At 36.9% G+C, this 21,559-nt stretch overlaps 1 protein-coding gene across 1 annotated transcript in view; it reads right to left on the bottom strand.

Moving 5' to 3' along the window:
- Positions 1-10,810: 10,810 nt before the first annotated feature.
- The window catches only part of LOC122041044 (alpha-mannosidase At3g26720-like), a 105,049-nt gene continuing 94,300 nt past the window's right edge, over positions 10,811-21,559 (bottom strand). Inside the window, exons 25-28 of the mRNA XM_042600577.1 lie at positions 13,121-13,231; positions 12,943-13,038; positions 11,257-11,373; positions 10,811-11,188 (exon numbers count right to left, since the gene is read on the bottom strand). Of these exons, the coding sequence (XP_042456511.1) occupies positions 10,967-11,188; positions 11,257-11,373; positions 12,943-13,038; positions 13,121-13,231 (546 nt within the window). The 3' untranslated portion in view covers positions 10,811-10,966. The remainder of the gene's footprint in view (positions 11,189-11,256; positions 11,374-12,942; positions 13,039-13,120; positions 13,232-21,559) is intronic.

Genomic DNA, 21,559 nt, shown 5'->3' with positions numbered 1-21,559 from the left:
CTAACTTTGTCTTGCAGGGTATGTAGGTGTTTTGTGGATCGGACTAACATATTTTGCAGGGATTACAGTGAACATTTTGCCTCGGATGAACAGTACCCGAGACACCCTCCATGGATCTTGTGTTGGTTGCTACACCTGGATTCCATTCTGTTCTCCTATACAAAAATTTGTAAAAGCACAGAACTTAACCTAGCTACCCATGTGCTCTACTGAAGTTCAATTTGGATTGCAAACGATGCTTAACATTATTAATCCAAGTTGCTCTTCAGAAGTTAAACTTGGATTGAAAATGATACTTAATATTTTTTACTCCAAGTTTAACCGATGTGATCTTCCTAAGTTAAACCATATTACAGAAGTTAATTAAATATCTATTTCAAAGATCACCTTCCAGGTTAAACATGGCGAAGCACTAGGCCTTCTTGGGTATGGGATCATCCACCACTTCCTAGACAAAGCTTTTCAAAGAAATTGGATATTTTACTTCTTACAGTAAACTAGGTTTAACTACAAAGATCTCAATAGAAGCACAATATCGAAACATAAAATCGATAGCCTCTTGTGTTTGGTTTTTCAAGATCTATACAAAGAACATGAACTAGTTATGATGCGGAAATAAATAACTAGTTATACCTTTCTTTGTAGCTTATAGACCTCTTAATCTTCTATTGTATTCCTCTCCTCCTCTTAGAAGTCATGTGGGCGACAATCTACCAATATGGAATCCACCCGAACCACTTTTTTTCCTCCAAGACTCTCGAGCCACCAAGGGATGCCAAAATAGGAAACTTTCTCTCTTCTTCTTCCTCTCCAAGTAACCGGCCACCAAGATAGAGTCTTCTCCAATTCTTTCAAGTTTCAGCCACCAAAAAGAGGTGAGTGCTAACCTTAGAAAGAAGAAAGGAAGAGAAGAAAGGATAGTGTGCCGCCGGCCTAAGGAAGAGAAAAGAGAGAGGGAGGAAGGGGTCGACCACACCAAGGAAAAGAGAGGAGAGAATAGGGTTGTGTATCTCATGAAGCAACCTCTCCTTCTCTTTTATAATCTTTGGTCATGGAAAAGAAGGAAAGTTTTAAACATAATTAAAACTTCCTTATTTGTAGCCTCCTCTTAAAACAGGAAATTTTAACAACAATTAAAATCTCTCTTTTCTAAATTTCCTATTGTACATGGCAATAAAGGAAAGTTTTAAAATTAATCTCTCTCTTTTAAAATATGTAGACAACTACAAAAAAGGAAAGATTAATTAAAACTTATCTTTTTAAATCATGGTTACAAAAAGGGAAAGTTTTATCAAAAATTAAAATATCTCTTTTAAACATTATAGATAACTACAAATAAAGAAAAATTTTAACAAAATTAAAATCTCTCTTTAATCTTTTGTAGATAGCTATAAAAGGAAAAATTTTTAAAATTTTAAAACTCTCTTTTAAAACCATGAGGATGGCTATAAAAGGAAATTTTAAAATTAAAATTTCTCTTTTAAATCCCTTCATGAATGGCTACAAAAGGAAAGATTTTAACAAAAACTAAAATCTCCCTTTAGTCTAATGGTGTGGTCGGTCTCATGCTTGGACACCAAGCATGGCTTGGCTAGCCACCTCTTGTGCTCCAAGCTTATGCTTGGCCAGCCCCCTTGCACCAAGCAAGGATGTGCCCGACCCATTACTTGGGTAAAAAGTGGACTTGGTGGATACAAGGCTTTATAGATGTAACGCCCGAAAATTCTCAAATCAATTTTAGAAATATTCTATGATTTTTCTAAAATTTTAAAATATTTTTATGGAATTTTTGGAGTAGCATAAGTAGAAAAATTAAATAAAAACGTAAAATAGTATAAGCGAGAATTGAACCCGAGATCTATTAGACCCTATGATTTATAGATGACCTTAGTAACCAGGGGGGCCCAGCAGGGGTGTGCTGAAAGAAGAGGAGAGAAATTATATTTATGATTGAGTTGGGTCATATTAATCACTTAATATAAATAGGGAATTTAAGTGGGGATTTATGATATTTGATCGACAACTTCTCTTTTCCCTCACCCTCACCCGACGCCGCCCTCTCTCCTCCTCACCCTCTCGGCGCACAAGCACAAGTACACCTAGGGTTCTATCCCTAGGGTCGTAGGAGCACCTTCCGGCAACATCTCCGATACGAGGACACTCCTCTCCGCGAGAAGAATGCGTAGACGTAAGAAGATCACCGAAGAGATCTCTTCTCCGGAAACCTAGCGATCGGATTGTAAGAAAACTTAGCGCAGGATGTAAGTAACCCCTCACCTGCAGTATAAGTAGCTAATCATATGCTTTTATGTTCTTAGTTCGCATTTATGTTCTTAGTACAGCCACATGCAAAGATAGAGCACACTAGGTGCTCGATAAAATGACCAGTACAGTTATATGCTACAGTTGGCATTTTAATAACTCAGTTAAATGTCATAGATGCATTTTAAATAGCATACATAGTCTTGTTTCAGTTTATATGGGACTACGGTCCAATGGGTGGGCTCCCATAGTCGCCTCTAGGTTCAGATAACCTAGCTCTAGGTTCAGATAACCTAAGAAGAGTAAGATGAGATAAATCAGTTATAAACAGTATTTTACTTTTATCAGTGGCACTGTACTGGACTCTCAGTTGTCCTTGGTTGGGCTCCCATAGTCGTCCCTAGGTTTAGATAACCTAGTAAACCCTACTAGATTCGGGACTAGCTACCTCGGGTCTAGTTAGGGATGCACGCATAGCAAGTACAGTTGTCGGACCCATCAGCAGCATGATTATTATTTTGACCTATTATGAAAATAATTTTCAAACTTCACAAAACAGATATGTGAATACAGCTCAGCTTCAGTTTAGTTTTCTTATTGATATAACAAATAGCTTTCTGTTCAGTCCATGATTGTCATGACTTGTATGTCAATATGCCATGTTTTAGCATTTTCAGCATGATCATCAGCATGTATTTCAAATAGCACCCTTCGAAAGCATGATTTCTTTGAATGCATGTTTTTGTGAGGTAGATGGTTCTTACTAAGCTCCCAAGCTTATAATTTCATTTTCCTTATACTGCAGATAAAGGTAAAAGGAAGATGGATTAGCGGAGGTTGGAGGGCAATGCGACAAGATGTGTGTGAGAAGGAACTTGGAATAAAGACCCTTGGAGACCAGCAAGTTAAAGGATTAGAACTCCTTACATCTTATTTTTCCGCACCCTTTGAATTCTAAATGTTATGCCTAGACTTCTAGTTACCTTGATGTTAGTCGGTAAATTACGAATCATGACATGCTTAGTAATAGTACAATGTTTATTAGTTGATATATTCATGTTGTACACAAAATTACTGAAATGCAGTAGAAATCAGAGCTCCAATCGATCAGCCGATCGATTGGAGGGTCCCCAATCGATCAGCCGATCGATTGGGAAGTGATCTACCGCGTACAGAGAGCTGATGAATCGATCAGCTGATCGATTGGCCATGGATTGATCAGTCGATCGATCGGGAATTCATTTCCATGAACAGAGAGCTTCTGAATCGATTATCGGATCGATTGGCCAGACTGGATCGATCAGACGATCGATTCAGAATTGACCTTCATGCACAGTAGCACGTTGAATCGATCCGTGGATCGATTGACATGTTTCAATCGATTGAGCCTCAACCTCAATCGATTGGAGAAGCCTGATTTCGGCTGGAAACCTCTAATTTCAGTCCCTTGACCATATGGAGAGTTTAGATTCCATTCTTTAGTATATGTAGAACAATGAAAAGGTATTTTGAACATAAGTTACAGATTGTAATAATCATTAGCAGAAAATTTTAATTACTGTAGTTTTCCGCACACTATTACAGAGTGGTAACCACAGCATAGTTTAGCAAATGTAACTGGAGCCTTACAGTCTAGTCAGTAGAAGGCGGGTCGTTACAATAGAGGCTGCAACAGGGACCGAGAGCAGGAATTGGTTTTGGTCTCCCGATGAGCTTGAGCTTCCTGTGTTCGCCCCGAACACCCAACTCAAGTTCATCAATAATAACTCATACCACTAAAGAGTTATTATTGAACTACCGCATCAATCACATATTAGAATATGGGCTCCTTATCATGAGTGTGTTAGTCTCCCTGTGTTTAAGATATCGAATGTCCATTAATTAAATGAGTTACTGACAACTCACTTAATTAATATCTAGCTCCAAGAGTAGTACAACTCAACTTCATTGTCATGTCGGACTAAGTCCACCTGTAAGGTTTACATGATAATCCTTATGAGCTCCTCAAGGGGACATCACCAACCTAGATTACTAGGACACAGTTTTATTCTATAATCAACAACACACCATATAAATAATATCACTTCCCAACTTATCGGGCCTATTGATTTAACGAACTAAATATCACCCTTTGATAAATTAAAGAAATAAATATTAAGTATACATGCTTGTTATTATATCATGATTAAGAGTACGCACTTCCATAATAATAGAGGTTTTGTTCTTTTATCTAGTCAGTATAAAAAGAAACTACCTCAAATGATCCTGCTCAATACACTCATAGTGTACTAGTATAATTTTATAGTCAAGATAAACTAATATCAAATTATACTACGACTACTGGAACTGATAACATGATCTTTTGTGTGGCACCACACACCATGTTATCTACAATATAAATTAAATGGACAACTACACTTAATATAAATATAGATATTTGACCAATATAATTCTTATTTCAAAATAAATATTTATACAAAAATCTAGACTTTTAGTATACATTCTAACAGCTTGGAGGCGCCTCGGGTGCAAAGGTGGGTTGGCTGCGCAGTGGGCTTGGAGGCGCCCTCAAGGACAGCAGAGGCGCCCTGGACGCTGGCTTGAAGGCGCCTCAATGGTTGATGGAGACACCTCCAAGAGGATAAGAAGCAGCGACGCGAAGGCTTATCACAGTGCAGGTTTCGCGATAAACCTTTGTGTTTAAGGCGCCTCCATGAGGCATTGGAGGTGTCCTCAACGACCAATAAAAGGACATCTTGACCAGCAGCTAGAGAATAACCTTCCAAGCGATCTTTCTGCAACCAGCTGCTAACGAGAAGTTTCGACAAAGCTACAACTTGACCCCGACAACCCGGAGCACTAAATCTGCGATTTCTATTGTTGTTGGTATATTTCATTGTATTCAATTATACTTCATTTGTAATCATTTTACGAAATTATAGGTGTTGCCCAAAGCAAACATTCAACGAACATGGGCCTTAGAGTAGGAGTCGCGCAAGCCTCCGAACCAAGTAAATACCTTATGTTTGCGATTGTGTTGTTTTCTTACTGCTTTACTCGTTGAGTTTTACGAATCTGAAATGCATGAAAGCCATGAGCGCTATTCACCCCCCCCCCCCCTCTAGTGCGATCTCGATCCAACAGAACCTTGCGTCTACAAGAGGGTTAGTGGGAGTACAATCATCTTTCTCATAATGTATGTAGATGACATACTTCTAATTAAAATGATATCCCTACTCTTTAGACAATGAAGACGTGACTTAGGAATTGTTTCTCAATAAAGGACTTGGATGAAACAGCCTATATTTTAGGCATCAAGATCTATATAGATAGGTCTAAGAGATTGCTTAGTCTAAGTCAGAGTACATATATTGACAAGGTGCTTAATTGTTTTGCCATGCAAAATTCCAAGTAGGGATTCCTGCCAATGTCATATGGTGTAAGTCTTTTGAAGACTCAGTACCCCTCTTCTAAGAAAGAAAGGGACGACATAGATCATATTTCTTATGCATCTTCTATAGGGTCTACCATGTATGTCATGCTTTGTACTCACCTAGGTGTCTCATATGTTAAGTATGACGAGCAGATACCAGTCAGATCCAGGTGAAGGTTACTGGACAACAGTCAAGAATATTCTTAAGTACTTGAGGAAAACTCAAAATTATTTCTTAATCTTTAGAGGCAATGAAGAGCTTACTAAAAAGGGTTACACCGATGTTAGCTTTCAAACTAATAAGAATGATTTCATATCGCAGTTAGGGTATGTATTTTACTTAAATGGTGATGCTGGATATTAGATATTTTGACGGTTCCATCTCCTTCAAGAGATCATCGATAGAGAAGATATTAGACTATGCAGAATATTGAATGATACTAACATTGCGGATTCTTTAACCAATGCTTTGGCACAGAAAAAACATGATGGTCACACTAGGTCAATAGAGATTAGATATTTTAGTGATTGACACTAGTGATATAAGGAGATTGTTAGTGGAAGTCCTAAGAGTCAATCAAGAGTTGATTGACTTAGAATATATTGTATCATATTTTATTAATTAATAAAAGGTAAAGTTTGTTATTATATTTATTTCAGTTCAGTGCTGAGTGAATAAGTATAATAATGCCCTAGGGTAGTAGGTTCTAGTCTACAATATATCAATTGGTTGAATTGATAGTAGAAGCCTATAGATACATATAGACACTGCTCTTAGCTATTCCTAGTCAAATATTAATATACAAAGGACAATATTAATACGGTAAGAATAGCATGCACGTCAACAGATGACTTAATCTCATAAGTCATGGATATGAGATATCAGGTTGACACATGGGTATATATTAGAGAATATGTACTAAATGACCTGCCATAAGAATATTTCATAGATCGTTATATGAGTGTCATAAATATTCTCATGTGACTATTGGTATGAATAGTCCTTAAGACCTGAAGTCACTACGATTCCCTACATAAGGAGTTGTGTATTTTAGTATCGGCAAACGTCACCTGTAACAAGGTGGACTATAAAATTGATCACTGGGTATGCAACAAGTTATGCATAGGAATATAAATGATGTAGATGGAATCTATCCCTTCCATATGATGGAAGTGATTTATGTGGGCCTCTTGATTAGTAGGATACAAGAATGCATGACCATGCTCAAATGAGTCAATATGAGATATTGAGTTTATTTGTATGAGTGTGTCTACTTAGAGATCAAGAAACATAAAGATTGATAAAAGGATGACACGGTCTATGCCTCATTGATCAATCTAGATATCAAGGATAGAAGAACTGAGTTATACAAGATAATAGACACGGATAAGTTAAGTCAGATCTCGACTTTCTCGTCACTTGGGTAGCAATGATACATTGCTAGATGTCACTCATTTCTTATGTATCTAAAGTGGTTTTAGATACATTGCCAACGTTACGAGAGCCTATAGAATCACACACAAAGAATATGTTGGTTTGGAGATCGATTTATTTTAGTTTGACTAAAATACTAAAGACCTTAAGAATAATGGATTAATCCAAAGTATTTGTACCATCTTAGTGGTGATTGGCACTAGTGATAGTGGAAGATTGTTAGTATTTAGCCATAAGAGTCAATTATAAGATGATTAGGTTTTTTTGGATTACTCATTGAGTTAGACTCAAATGAATCCGCTCATTAGATTGAGTCCAATCTGAATTAGACATATTGGATTAATGGGTTAGACTCATTGGGTTATTGGGTTAATGGTTAATCTAATATAATGATCCAATAATAATTCAACCCATTAAGAGGAAGACAAAGAGACAAAAACCCTTAGTATTCATTGAATGAATATAAATAGGATTTTTGATGGAATTTTTATGAGATGAAAAAGAGAGACTCTTGATCTTCCCTTTTTCCTCCTTGGCCGAATTTCCTTTTGTCCAAACCTCCATGTGTGGCTAGCACTATAGTAGTAGTTCTTTTCCAAATCGTGAGTTCGTGAGACTGACAGAACGTGTTTGTGTGGATACCGTAGAGGCGTGACCACTTGATCATGCTGAAATCTGTATCTAAAGAAAAGTTACTGTCGGGATTACGAAGAGCATGCAACAAAGGTATAAATCTCATTAAACTTAGTATACATGGTTTTTCCTTCGCGTGGATCTTCTGGAGAGGATCTAATAAAGTTTTCCGCTACTCTTTATGTGTGTTTAGCGCTCTAGATCCCTACACGATGACCTTAGCCTGAGAGCTCACCAATTCTATGTGATTAGTGTGACAGGTAACCTTAGCTTAGGAGCTCACCATATGTATATGGATGAGTGTGACTGGTGATCTTAGCCTAGGAGCTCACCAAATTCTATGTGGTTGAGTGTGACCAGTGACCTTAGTTCGGGAGCTCACCAAACCCTAGGTGGTTGAGTATGACCGGTGACCCTAGCCCGGGAGCTCACCAACCCTATGATTATGTTTATGGTTGTATGTGTTCATGCTCATTCTTAGTACATATGTTCATGTCATACAAGTATACTTATGTATATGCTCATGATTATGGTTATTTTCATGCTTAGCTTATTTACATGCTGATACTTATGTTTATGCTCGTATGCTTATGTCAGCATCTATGCTTATGTTCATGTCTATGATATGCTAGTCTACTTACGTGGCCCTACATTTATGATTATGCTTATGTTCATGAAAGGTTCATACCTGATTATGTTTATGTTCATCCCTAGTATGTATGTTTACACCATGTAAGTATGCTTATGTCTATGCTTATGTACACACTCATGATTATGTGTATTCCTATGCTTAAGCTTACTTACATGTTTATGCTTATGTTTATGCTCTTATGTTTATGTCGACGCCTATACATATATTCTTGATATGCCAGTAGGCAAGTCCTAAGTTACCTAGCATGTGTTTCCCTTAGTACACTAAATTATAGGTGCTAACTATTGCATAACACGTTTTTGAATATGCTAAGTCTCTTGACTCATATATTTTAACTATTTTAGATAATTAGACGAATGAAACAGGAGACATTGTCTAGTGAGCTAACTTGGACAATGGCAGTACAACTCGAAGATCTTCCAGTTTATTTTCTATATTAGTTAAATGTTTTCCTTTAAAGAATAAACTCTAGAATTGTATGACCAGTACCCAAGGTTGCTAGTATTAATGTTTAAGAGCTATTTATATACTTTAGTTAAATTGAGAACCAATTATGGATGAATATGCTATTAAGATTCGGGGCGTCCACATGCTTGGATAAAAAAAAACTAAGGATGTTATAGCTGGCCTCCAACACTTGAGATCCTCCATATTGTATGGAGGTGGATATATAGATGTTGCAGCCAAGTTTTTCTTCGAGCTCCATCCGAAATTTTTACTTTCCATCTTCTTAACAAAAACAAGAAAGGAATTCTAATATATAAAAGAAATAATGCAAAATTAAAGCAAAACATACTACTCTAGTTTTGTTACTATTAGTATTTAGCAAAAGCCCGCGCTCTGATATTAATTGTAAGTCTAGAATGTGCTAAAGAATAGAATTTTTACTTATTTTGACTTAATCATCTCAGATTATTAGTATGCAGCAAAAAAAATGAAGTAAAAATAATAACAACAAATATAAACACAAACAACCAAGATGTACATGGTTCGATAACCTCTGGGGTTTTTACTCCGCAGCCTATATCTCAAGCACAAGTCAATATCTTTCTCCTTAACGGAACCTCCTAGAGGTAGAGAAATGTCTTACGAGCCATGGTTTTTTTTAACGAATACACAAATATATAATGTATTACACAAGAAGTAAAATAAAGCACAAAAATTGCACTAAGTCAATCGCTTCTAGAAGCCCTGAATGCGTGCAACACTAGTCTTGTAACCTCCTTATCTAACAACTTAGTCTGCATTGTCTATCCATATTCCGATTGATCGATCTCTCGAACTCCCCTTTTGTCTGCTGTTACGTCCACATATATGTCACACCCCATGCTAATTGGAACTTCCATGCCAAGATACTAACGTTGAGAGGTTTCAATAGCCTTTTTGTGCTCCCTTTGCCCATATTTATGGCCTTAATTGTAGCCTTGGTTCAACCTAAGTTCTATCTTTCAACAAGAATTGAGTCAACTGTTGAATTATTCCTACTGAAAGTTTGCTTGATTACACCAATTCGCTAGGTCATAATAGATTCTTTAGTTGGCCCAATCTACCATTAGTCATCTAAGTGTTATAGCTCCTAAGTAGTTTGACTATTGCAACTTGATCATGTTAAATCAAATATTTCTTCTAAATTTCTCATTAGCTTATCAACCAACTGTCACTGAATTTAGCTATTGTTACCTAGTAACTAGCGAATAAAAATATTCTATTCACTAAAAAAACCCTGAATTGACGGTCTAGTTGACTCATAAACTAATTAACTAAAAGTCACATTTATTTACCTTAGAACGCTTCTAAGGTGGAGTCTCTACCTAGTCTGAGTTCACATGTAACTCGTTATACAAGTGCATTTAATCCACAACTTCACCTGAAGTTACTACCAAAAGGTTGTACCTCTAGGACTTCATGTGTTAAATCTCACTTTCAAATATGTGTCAAGAGACCTTGCCCCTGGAACTTTCTTGTTTGCCAAGCATCAGGTAAACCTCTCAACTTGCCAAAACTTCCATCTGTCAAACATGAGCTATACTTAACTTGCCCAAACTTCCACTTGCTAAGTAATCGAACCTCTCACCAAAATATTTAGACTATACTGTGATTCTACTAATATGTTTTTTTAATATATACCACAAGTAATGTTTGATGGCCTTAACTCATCCTCATATCTCAAAAAATAAATTTAATGAATGAATTCACTCATTGAGAGTTCCTATTAGGCTGCATCTTACCCATTGTTTTTTTTTTAAAAAAAAAAAAGTAACAGTCAATACAATCCGCATAAATCTGAAGCTATTGAACTAACTGGGAAACTACAAAACAATTTTCTTCAAGCAATAGCCCAAAAGTACTATGCTTCAACTTAGCATTTCAGAGTTGACTGGAAACTTCTATCACATAAATGAAAGCACGAGCTTATGCATGGAATTTTATTTTTTCATTCTGAAGGTTAAAAAAAACATCTACATTTAGATCTCTCAAGACACCATCTCAATAGTACATAGTACCAAGGACCACAACACAGTTGGGTGCATGTGATTTATGTTGGGTCTCGCTAACGATGGAACAAATGGTTGTATGTATTGTTAAAGTTCAGAATAAATGTTCTGATTTCCATCGGTCCTAGCTCAATCACCAATTCAGTAAAATCAACAAGCCCTCCTCGTACTACAGTTTCTGCACTTGGTGAACTCTCTACTTGCCATTTAAGTTTCTTCTTTTCCATTTGCTGTCGTTCTTGATTAGCACTTAAATTCATTTCCACTATTTTGCTGATCTGAAGAAATGATGTAAGAATTGTCAGGAATGTGTCACAAAAGCTATTATTTACGATGATGCTTTTACCTTTTTGCCTGGAAACATTTTCTTAAGATCAACATATGCCATCTCTGAGAGATTCTTGTCCTCACCTGCCTCGTACATGTGTGCAAACCTTATGAGAACATTTCCATCTTGAAGCTCCTGAATATGCAAAATGTGCAGTTTTAGTATCTTCAACAACAATCAAGTCTTATCTTACTAAGTGGGGTCGGCTTGTTTGAGTATCTTCAAGATCTAAATTTAGAATTAATTCATGGCAAGAATTTTCAGCTACAGGAAGCAAGATCTATGGCTAAGTAAATCACAAGCAAAGTCATTTGTTTGTATGGAAGCATCGTTTCCTCATGGAGTTAAGTTCATAAAATTACAAATCTTTTATCATGTTGAAGATGCCAGTTTTACGAAACATAATAAATATTCCAAAGTTTGCCAGTAAGTAAAAACTACAGTGGTGACACGTTGACATTTCATTTCATCTCCCACAATATAAAAGATGGAACCATTATCTTGTTAGATGGAATTATTGATTCTACTAAATCTATGTTATGGAGCAGAAACACCACTTCCCAATTAACCATTGCATCCATAAGTACTTTCAGTCAAACACCAAACTTTGTTGGCATAATTTTTCAGTCACAACCACATAAATAACAAGTATCCACTTGGCTAGAGACGAGAGACCCTAAGATCAGATGTAGGAACCTTCCCTGAGAAACAAAATTCTTGACCCCTAAGACATTAAGCTTCCACAACGATTCAAACACCAACCCTGAGTTTATCTTATGCATGAAAATGTAAGCCCCTTCAGCATCTAGGTTGCCCTTGGAATTAGGGGGCAAGGAGGGGAGGGGAGAGAAGCCGGAAAGATTTCCTCTAGATCTATTATTTACTGCAAATTCCAGGTGGGTAGAAAGGAATTTAATTGACAAAAGTATCCTTACATAGAAGCATTATTAGGTAAAATCTAATTAAAATGGCAAAGGTAGAATTATAGATCATTTTATATAGGTTCCCCATATCTGTTATCTCTCTGTCTTTCTCTCTTCCCTCCCCCTCCTTCTGTATCCACCTAGTTTTTGGCAGATGGCTTTGGAATAGCAAAATCAAGCCACAAAATTCTCTTCTCTCCTCTCTTCTCTCGGTCGACCAAATGTGTAGGTAAACAAAGGAAGGGAGTGATCATATGCCAAGCTCCCTCCCCTTCTTTTTTTGTGCAAGTAAACTAGACCTAAACTAACTTTCTTATCTAAACATGGTCCTCATTCACTGGCAAACAATCATGAAGAATTTAATGCTATTCCCACACATACTCTTATCATATTGAAAAAACATTTAACAAACATTACCCCCATATTTATCTTCAAAAACAATAGTTACATAATACCAAAAGGGTATATACCAAGAGAAAAACTGTTGTCCCAATAAATTTGCGGTCCAACAAGAGAACAATCAAGATATATGAAAATCAAGGTAACCAAATTGATGCATGTTTCATTTGAATCAAACAATTCTCGTGTCCTTGTAAGATGCAAGCACATATAACTATAATCAATGAAGACAACAATTAAATGTTCAAACCAAACTACATTATAGGGAGAAAGAGCATGAAGAACTAAACTAGCCAAGGAAGAGACAGAAAAAACCCAGTACAAAGAAAAATTATATAAGTTGACAAAAGGAAAAATAAGTAAAAACTAGCAGACCAATTACCTGGAGAGTTATCAATGCAACATTGTCTGGCAAGCTGTATGAATGGTCCATCATTGAGAATGTCGTTGCATGAGAATTTGACCAGTTTCCCCCATGCTGTATTATTAGTACAAGTGCAACTTAACAATTGTTTCTTCATAAGCTAGAAATTATTGAATCAAACTAGTCAAAGTTTTACCTCTTCAGAGAATGCAATAAGAAGAGGGGAATATATCTTCTGACCTGTTGACCTGCGCCACTGAGCTCCTTTGCCCAATGGATCAACTCTAATATATAACTTACCTTGAATCTGTGAAAGAAGCCAAGCTATCAGGAAAGGACAACATGGCATTTAGTAAACTAAAACGGACTAGTTTCAAAAATCACTCCTGAAGAAGATTACTTGATAATCTTGAAACAAACAATAAATGAAATGGTACTACAGTACGAAGTGAAAAGAACAAAACTGCAGCCCTTAGTCTCACATATCCACCTAAATGCCTCCACATTTTGGGTTAGATGGGTGCTCTTAGATTTTAACATAGTATCCAATCCTTAACCTCAACTGATGCTAGGTTGGAGAGGGATGTTAAAGAGAGTAGGAAGTAAGAAGAAGAGGAGAGAATGGAATTTTACCTCTTACACTTATGTCTCCAAATGAGGCTTCTTAAAATATGTTTGAATGCAAAAGGTTCTCCACTGAAATGCCCTGGCATTTGGAGTTGGATTGGATTGCATCTTGAACTTAAGATGTATCCCAGTTTAACAATTAGCATCATTGCATGTTAACATAACATTGGAAGGAAATAAGAAAGGAATTATGATACGATCCCCAAATAGACATATTAAAATAACCCCTCTAAAATATTATCCTTTAATAGATTTGTTATTAATTTAGATTAGGTCATTGGATTTATTATTATATACCCTTTTAAAATATTAAAATTAGTTAATAATTTTTATATTGATTTGGTATTATTGTGTGGCTTTATATAGAGTCACCATGTAATTTTTTAGTTATTTCCAATCTCGTATATGAAGCTGATCAAATTGACACATCAGGTTGTTAAATGGAAAAAATCAAAAGGCAAATATAAAGGGAATTGGAGATATGAAACTGCATTTATTGTGCAGAACAAAACACACTCATCAAATTGACACATAAGGTTGTTACAAAAACAAAAGGAAAAAAGGAAAAAAAAAATATCAAGGGAATGAAAGACAGGAAACTACATTCACTTTGCAGAAGGTAACGCAAATAGAATCAAGAAGAAATAATCTGAGAACAGAAGTTTATAATACAAACAACTCAGCCTGATGAGAAAACTAATCCATAAACATGAATGACCTAAATCAAATGGTTTAAAATGTTTGTCCGGATAGCAATAGTTCTCCATTATGACCTATATGTATAATTTGAGAGCAACTTTTATGTTGGTAAAAAATTGGAGTGTCAATAGCTTGACCCTTGATCAAATTCGAGTCAAATGCACTCTAGAATCATCCCTGTTCAGCTGCAATGTCAGGTCAAATGATGAGCACGTTGTTAAATCCCTGTGAAGGGTTAGATGGATTCAATAAATAACTGGGTCCAATAAGCTAGCGAACAAAAGGATTTTATTCATGGTTGAGTCAACTAGGCAGTTGACATAGTAAGTCACCAGTTGATTGCATGCTGACGTGAAAAGCACAAAGAAGTCATTGCTGCAGAATAACAATCATATTGTTGTGAGGACAGCAAGAGACATTGGAGGATTGAAAGCCATAAAAGGAGAGCTTAGTGAAGTCTTCAAGGATGGTGAAGATAAGGTTGGCTAGGTCTTATTAGATTTCCTATAATTATCTTAAACTTGTAAGAGGTTTTACCACCATCACTAGTTGCCAAGAAGGAGAAAGTTCGATGTGCTAAACATTATAAAGAAACATCAATACTATCTTGTTGACTCTTTACTTCTGTTGCTGTGCAGTATATATATTGTTGGGCGTTATACTTGGCAGACGAAAGGGTTTGTCCCTTTCGCTGCCGCAAACGGCAGTTTGCTGGAAACGCCAAGGAGACGAAGGGGCGTCCTTTCCCCTTCGTCTTCCTCAGCCTTCTTATAAAAGGCGTCCAAGGCAATCAGAGAGGGTAGAGGTTGATGCGAAGGTAATCAGCGAGTAGAGGCGTGAGGTGATCAGTGAGCAAAGAGAGAACGGCTAGGGACGGGATTTGGTTTGTGGAAGAGTCCGAGAAGGTTCCGTGTGGTGATCTTCTCGACGACAGCAGCAGCGACGTCTCCGGCAGTTCATCGGCAACTTCATCGACCGGCGTCTTCGGTTGCGGTTCTTCGGGAGATCAATGTGAGTGTTTATGGTTTCCGCATTATTATTTTAATTACTTCGTTTAAGTTTTCATGCTCTCAAAACTACCAACAATGGTATCAGAGCATGTATAGTTTTGACAGCATGAAAAATGACGCCGAAAAGCTCGTGTTTTTTCTTCTTCTGTTGCGAAGAAGAAGATGAACAGTGAATTGAATCGATTGAAATTTCGTTTCAATCGATTCAAAAATCGCGAACAGCGTGTATTTTTTGTTTGAATCGATTGTTCAATCGATTCAAATATTTGAATCGATTGAATAAAGAATTGAATCGATTCAATTGACGGCACAGTGCTTTGTTGAATCGATTCGTCAATCGATTAAAGATCGAATGAAAAAGGAATCAACAGTGCTTGTATTTGACGAAGCACAGTGCGGCATGCAAATTTTTTTTTTTTTTTGAATCGATTCAATTACGAATTTGAATCGATTAAATATATAAAATAAAAAAAAAACGTGTAAGAAAGAAAAAGGGCATGCACACCTTTTTTTTCCGAACAGTAGGTATATTTGATTAAATATTTTTATTAATTAATTAAATACATATAGTAAATGTGTTATTAATTAATAAATAAATATTTAATTAAATTATGGTTCAATTTACATAAAATAGAACCCTACCAACTTGATCAATCAAACTCAGGTCTAGTTTAAATTATTAATTGATTTAGGCAGACCAATTTGATTCAATGATACCTAAAGCTGGTTTAAATTATTTGTTGATTTAACCAGTCCGGTTTATTATTGAATTAATTGGGTATTCTTGATTACAGAAGTTGGGTTGATCAATTATATGACCGGATTAGTTCCGTTGTGTCAAATTTGATCAAAAACATTGGATTTGTTCTAATGAGTCAGACTTAATTTAATGGGCAATTGAATAAATCAAACAGACCTGAGTTTGATTAATAAGTCTGTGATTGACTCAAATGGGCTTAAACGAAAACAGAACATAGGTCCAATTAGATTAGTTCTAATAAGGACAATAGATTAAGCTTAAGATTCGGATTTATGATCGACCAATCCAATGTGTCAGTCACATAAGACTCCCCAAAATAAGGAAATTTGTTTTGCTTGATTGCTTGTGTATACTGTATATTTTGTTCTATATGTGGGAATTGAATTTGACCGGTTTTGTACTGGTCAGTCGGTTTTGTACTAACATCATGTTTTTCAATTCCAGATACAAAGAACGATATACACGATGACTGGTCGCTATGAACGACAACATGAGCTGTGGGAGGAGATCAAGAAGCTGGAATATGACCCGGATCACGGAATCGGTAGGCTTATTGGTCGGCTCGATTGGTTGTTCTGGAATCTCGAGCAAGAAGGGTATCCCGTTCAGGAAACAGAAAGAAGATTTTCTCTGATTTATTCATTATCGGAACATCTGAGGCAGATAACATTCCAACTTTGGGATGATTCTGATGGGCACATCTCATACTCAGAGATATGCAGACAGCTACTTCATCTGCAATGGGGTCCTGATGAATCTGAAGAGGATCCAGAAATGGAATCTGAAGATTTAGAGGAGGATCCAAATCCTGTAGAATCTGAAGATGATCCTGAAATGAACCTTGAAGAATTTGAAGAGGATCCAGAAATGGATCCTGAAGATTCTGAGGAAGATCTAGAGATGGATTCCGAGGACGATCCAGAGATGGATCCTGAGGAGGATCTAGAGATGGATCCCGAAGGATCAGAGGAGGATCCTCAGGAGTGTGTAGAAGATCCAGAGATGGATCTGATGGATACATCTGAGGCTGATCCACCTATCATAGAATCTGGGAGAAACGAGATGCAATTACCCACTGCTCTAGCATTTATCCTAGTGGGAGTAGTGCTAGCTTATCTAGTTTATTAGTGTTCTGTTACTGTCGTTATGTACGAACAGTGTTAGCTCATCTAGTTTTTTAGTCATGTAATAATTTCTGTTGGTTTGTACGAACAGAATTATATAATAAAAGTTATGTTATATGTTAACTAACTTGGAAATGATTAGTTCATTTCATGATATGATTAATTCATATAAATATAATTCGTTCATATAAAATGATTTGTTCATTAGTTGGGATATGTGTAATATAATTGATCAGTGTTGATTAGATTAGAACATACAAATGATGAGTGGAAATAATATTATCACTTGATTTTGTAAACTAACTCTAATTTACACTGAGTCAATAAATAGTCGCACATATATGAATTACACTGAAATAATAAATAATTTGTTTATTTATGTAGATCATGGCAACTAAAAACATCATAGCTGAACTCAATAAGGGTGAGAAATTATATGGGGATAACTACAAAATCTGGCACCTCAAGATACAATATGTTCTTGAGGAACAAGAAGTTCTGGAGGCTGTAAACCAAATCATGGAGGAACCAGGTTATAGCACAGCATAGACGTGACCTTGATGCCTATAAGGCATGGAAAAGGAAGGACTCCATTGCTAAGGGTATATTGATTAGTTCAATGGTGGATGACCTGGTATTTGAGTATGAGCCATTACCATCGGCTCATGCTGTCTGGGTAGCCCTTAGAGAGTCAGAGAAGTACAGTGGAGTTAGTCTGAGTAAGCTCCGTCCGCTAACTATCAAGTTTGATAGTTGTAAGAAGCGCTCGAATGTTACCATGGCCCAACATCTCAGGGAGATGGGTAACATGATTCGAGAGCTGAAGACTGCAGGTTATACATTGACCGATGAACAACAGGTTCAGGCAATTATCCGTTCCCTTCCTGATTCTTGGGAAACGATGAAACAGAACCTGACCCATAGTGAGAGTATCAAGACTTTCAAAAATGTCTCACGCCATGTGGAACTTGAGGCGGAGAGGATTGAATCCGCAAGGATTTCGGGTCAAGCTTTTGTAGCTGAAGATTCTGGTTCCAAGAATAAGAACAAGTGGTTCAAGAAAGGAAAGGGGAAAGGAAAGGAGGTTAATGTTGTTGCTGCGAAAAACCAAATTAAGAAGAAAGGAAAGAAAAATGGACAAAAACCTTGGAGCAAGTTGACCTGCTTCAACTGTGGCAAGAAGGGTCATTTTGCTCGGGATTGTACTGAGCCTAAAAAGGTAAATCCATTTTTGTCTTCTTTCCACGAGCAATATGTTGCAAGTACAGTGTTGTTAGCTGATTTGTATCCTTTGTGGATTGTAGATTCAGGAGCAACGAACCACGTAGCTCGTGATCGAGCTACATATGTGGAGTACCGTCGGGTACCAGCTGGCAACAAATGGATATATGTAGGAAACAATGCAAGAATAGAAGTCAAAGGAATTGACACTTGCAAGCTCAACCTACGTGGTGGAGGCACCTTGTTTCTACATGATGTCCTGTATGCTCCTGAGATTCGACGGAATCTGGTTTCCGTTATTTGTCTTCTTGATTTAGGTTACAATGTAAATTTTTATAGCCGTTGTGTGGAACTTTGAATTAACTCTGTGTTAATTGGATATGGTTATGTAACAAATGGTTTTATGGTTCTTGATGTAGAACCAAATAATAATAGTTGTTTTTCAAACATTGCTCTTACTAGTAATGCTGATGTTAATGATGAAATTTGGCATGCTAGATTGGGACATATAGGACAAGAAAGAATGAATAAATTAGCTAAGGAGGGCCTATTAGGCACTCATGCTAAGATTAACTTGTCTATATGTGAGCATTTTCTTGCTGGAAAGGCGACTAGGAAATCATTTGGTAAGGCTATTAGGGCTGATTCACCATTGCAATTAATTCATTCGGATATTTGTGGTCCAATGAATGTGAAGGCTAGAAATGGGAGTTCTTATTTCATTACATTTATCGATGACTTCACACGTTTTGGTCATGTGTATTTGATTTCTCACAAATCTGAAGCATTGGATTGCTTTATTCACTTGAACGAAGTTGAGAATCAATTGGAACGTAAGGTTAAAACCTTGCGCACTGACCGTGGAGGAGAATATTTGTCTGATCAGTTCAAGACAGTGTGTAATGAGAAAGGGATTATTAGACAGCTAACTATCCCTGGAACTCCACAGCAAAATGAGGTTGCTGAAAGAAGAAATAGGACTCTTCTTGAAATGGTTAGGTATATGATAGCGCAAGCTAATTTGCCAATCTCCTATTGGGGAGATGCATTGCTAGTAGCGACCTATATACTTAACAAAGTGCCTTCAAAGTCAGTTCCATCTACCCCACATGAACGTTAGACAGGCAGAAAACCAGATTTGAGTAATCTGAGACCTTGGGGGTCAGCTGCCTACGTTCATGATAAGACTCACGAATATGGAAAACTAGGACCCAGAGGTAAGAAGTGTATCTTTATAAGGTACTCTGAGACCTCTAAAGGTTATGTTTTTATTGGTGAGCGATAAGATGGAACCATCTCTGAAATAGAGTCAAGAGATGCTACTTTTCTAGAAACTGAGTTCCCAACACGAGGTGAAGTTGATAAGACAATTCCTCTATATGAGATAGAGGAGGAGGATAATGTTCCTTTATCAACAAATCAGGAGATGCCTGAATCTAGTCAACCGAGTGGGAGTAATTTGCCACTGAATGAGTCAGTTTCTCAACAGTCTAACCTTCGAAGAAGTAGTCGTCAGATTATTCCTCGAAGAATGTTTGATATTGAGAATGAGGCATTAATGGTTCTCCCAGTTGACGATGAGGAACCTCGAACAGTTGAGAAAGCTATGAGCAGCTCAGTTAGAAAAGAATGGAAAGTTGCAATGGATGAAGAAATGGAGTCAATGAGAAAGAATCAAGTTTGGGATTTAGTCGATCTTCCTCCGGGCCGAAGGGCTATTGGGAATAAGTGGATTCTCAAAGTAAAGAGAAAAGCAGATGGATCGATTAATCGATACAAAGCTCGATTAGTTGCAAAAGGATATACCCAAATGGAGGGTATTGACTTTGAAGAGACATTCTCCCCAGTTGTAAAGTTTGTGTCAATACGTGTCATCCTAGCTATAGTAGCACACTATGACATGGAATTACATCATATGGATGTAAAAACGGCTTTCCTTAATGGTAATCTTGACGAATAAATCTATATGGTACAACCAGAAGGTTATGTTGCTGAAGGCCAAGAGAAAAGAGTATGTAGACTTCGGAAGTCTATATATGGGCTAAAGCAAGCGTCAAGACAATGGAACATAAGATTTAATGAAGTAATATTATCTTATGGTTTCGAAATGATCAATGAGGATCATTGTGTTTACCTAAGGAAGGAAAAAGGAAAGCTTGTCATTTTATCATTATATGTTGATGATATGCTAATAGCTGGAAGTGACATAAAGTGTGTGATAGAAGTCAAAAGTTGGTTTTCATCACAATTTGACATAATAGATATGGGAGAAGCAGAGTACATCTTAGGAGTGAAGATCGTTAGAGACCGATCAAATAGGCTTTTGGGTTTGTCTCAAGAAGCTTATATCACTAAGATGCTACAACACTTCAATATGTCAGATTGCAACATTGAACAGACGCCTATTGCGAAAGGTACTGTCTTGAGCAAAAGTATGTATCCAAAGACTCCTGAGGAAATAGCCGAAATGAAGAAGAAACCATATGCCAGTGCTATTGGTAGTTTGATGTACACTATGTTGTGTACTCGTCCCAATATAAGCTATGTTGTTGGCTTAGTTAGTCGTTTCGATCAAACCCAGATCGAGACATCGGAAGCGGTGAAGAGGATATTCGGATATCTTAAAGGAACAGTGATTATTGCCCTTTTTCAAGGATCGATATGAGCCTAAGTGGCTACTCGGATGCAGTTAGGCGGGGGACCTTGATGTAAAATCCACATCGACTATGTCTTCTTCTTTGAATGATGGCGCCGTCTCATGGAGCAAGAAGCGGGCTTGTGTAACCTTGTCGGCAATGGAAGAATATGTGGCTTGTGCGGTGGCAAGAGGTCATCTAAGAAGGTTCTCAAGCATCGAGGATTGTTGAGGATAGTGGGAGTCCTATTACAGTGTACTGTGACAGTCAAGCAAGCTTAGGATCCCAAATATCACAGCAAAGGTAAGCATATAGAAATTATGTATAATTTTGTAAGGGATATTGTTGACAAGAAAAAGATTATTCTTGAGTACATCCCTACACGAAATATGTTTGCTGATCCTTTTACTAAGCCATTGACTAAAGAGTCATTTCATGGGCATATGAAGTCTTTGGGACTTCGAAGAATGTAACTAATTGTAAAGACATTTTGATAAATAAAAATGCCATGATTTATTCAGTGTATATGTGTCTTTGTTACATTCGAATAAAAGTCTC

This window comes from Zingiber officinale, chromosome 2A (assembly GCF_018446385.1).
Source record: "Zingiber officinale cultivar Zhangliang chromosome 2A, Zo_v1.1, whole genome shotgun sequence".
Lineage (NCBI taxonomy): Eukaryota > Viridiplantae > Streptophyta > Magnoliopsida > Zingiberales > Zingiberaceae > Zingiber > Zingiber officinale.
This window is presented reverse-complemented; position numbering and strand designations above follow the sequence as displayed.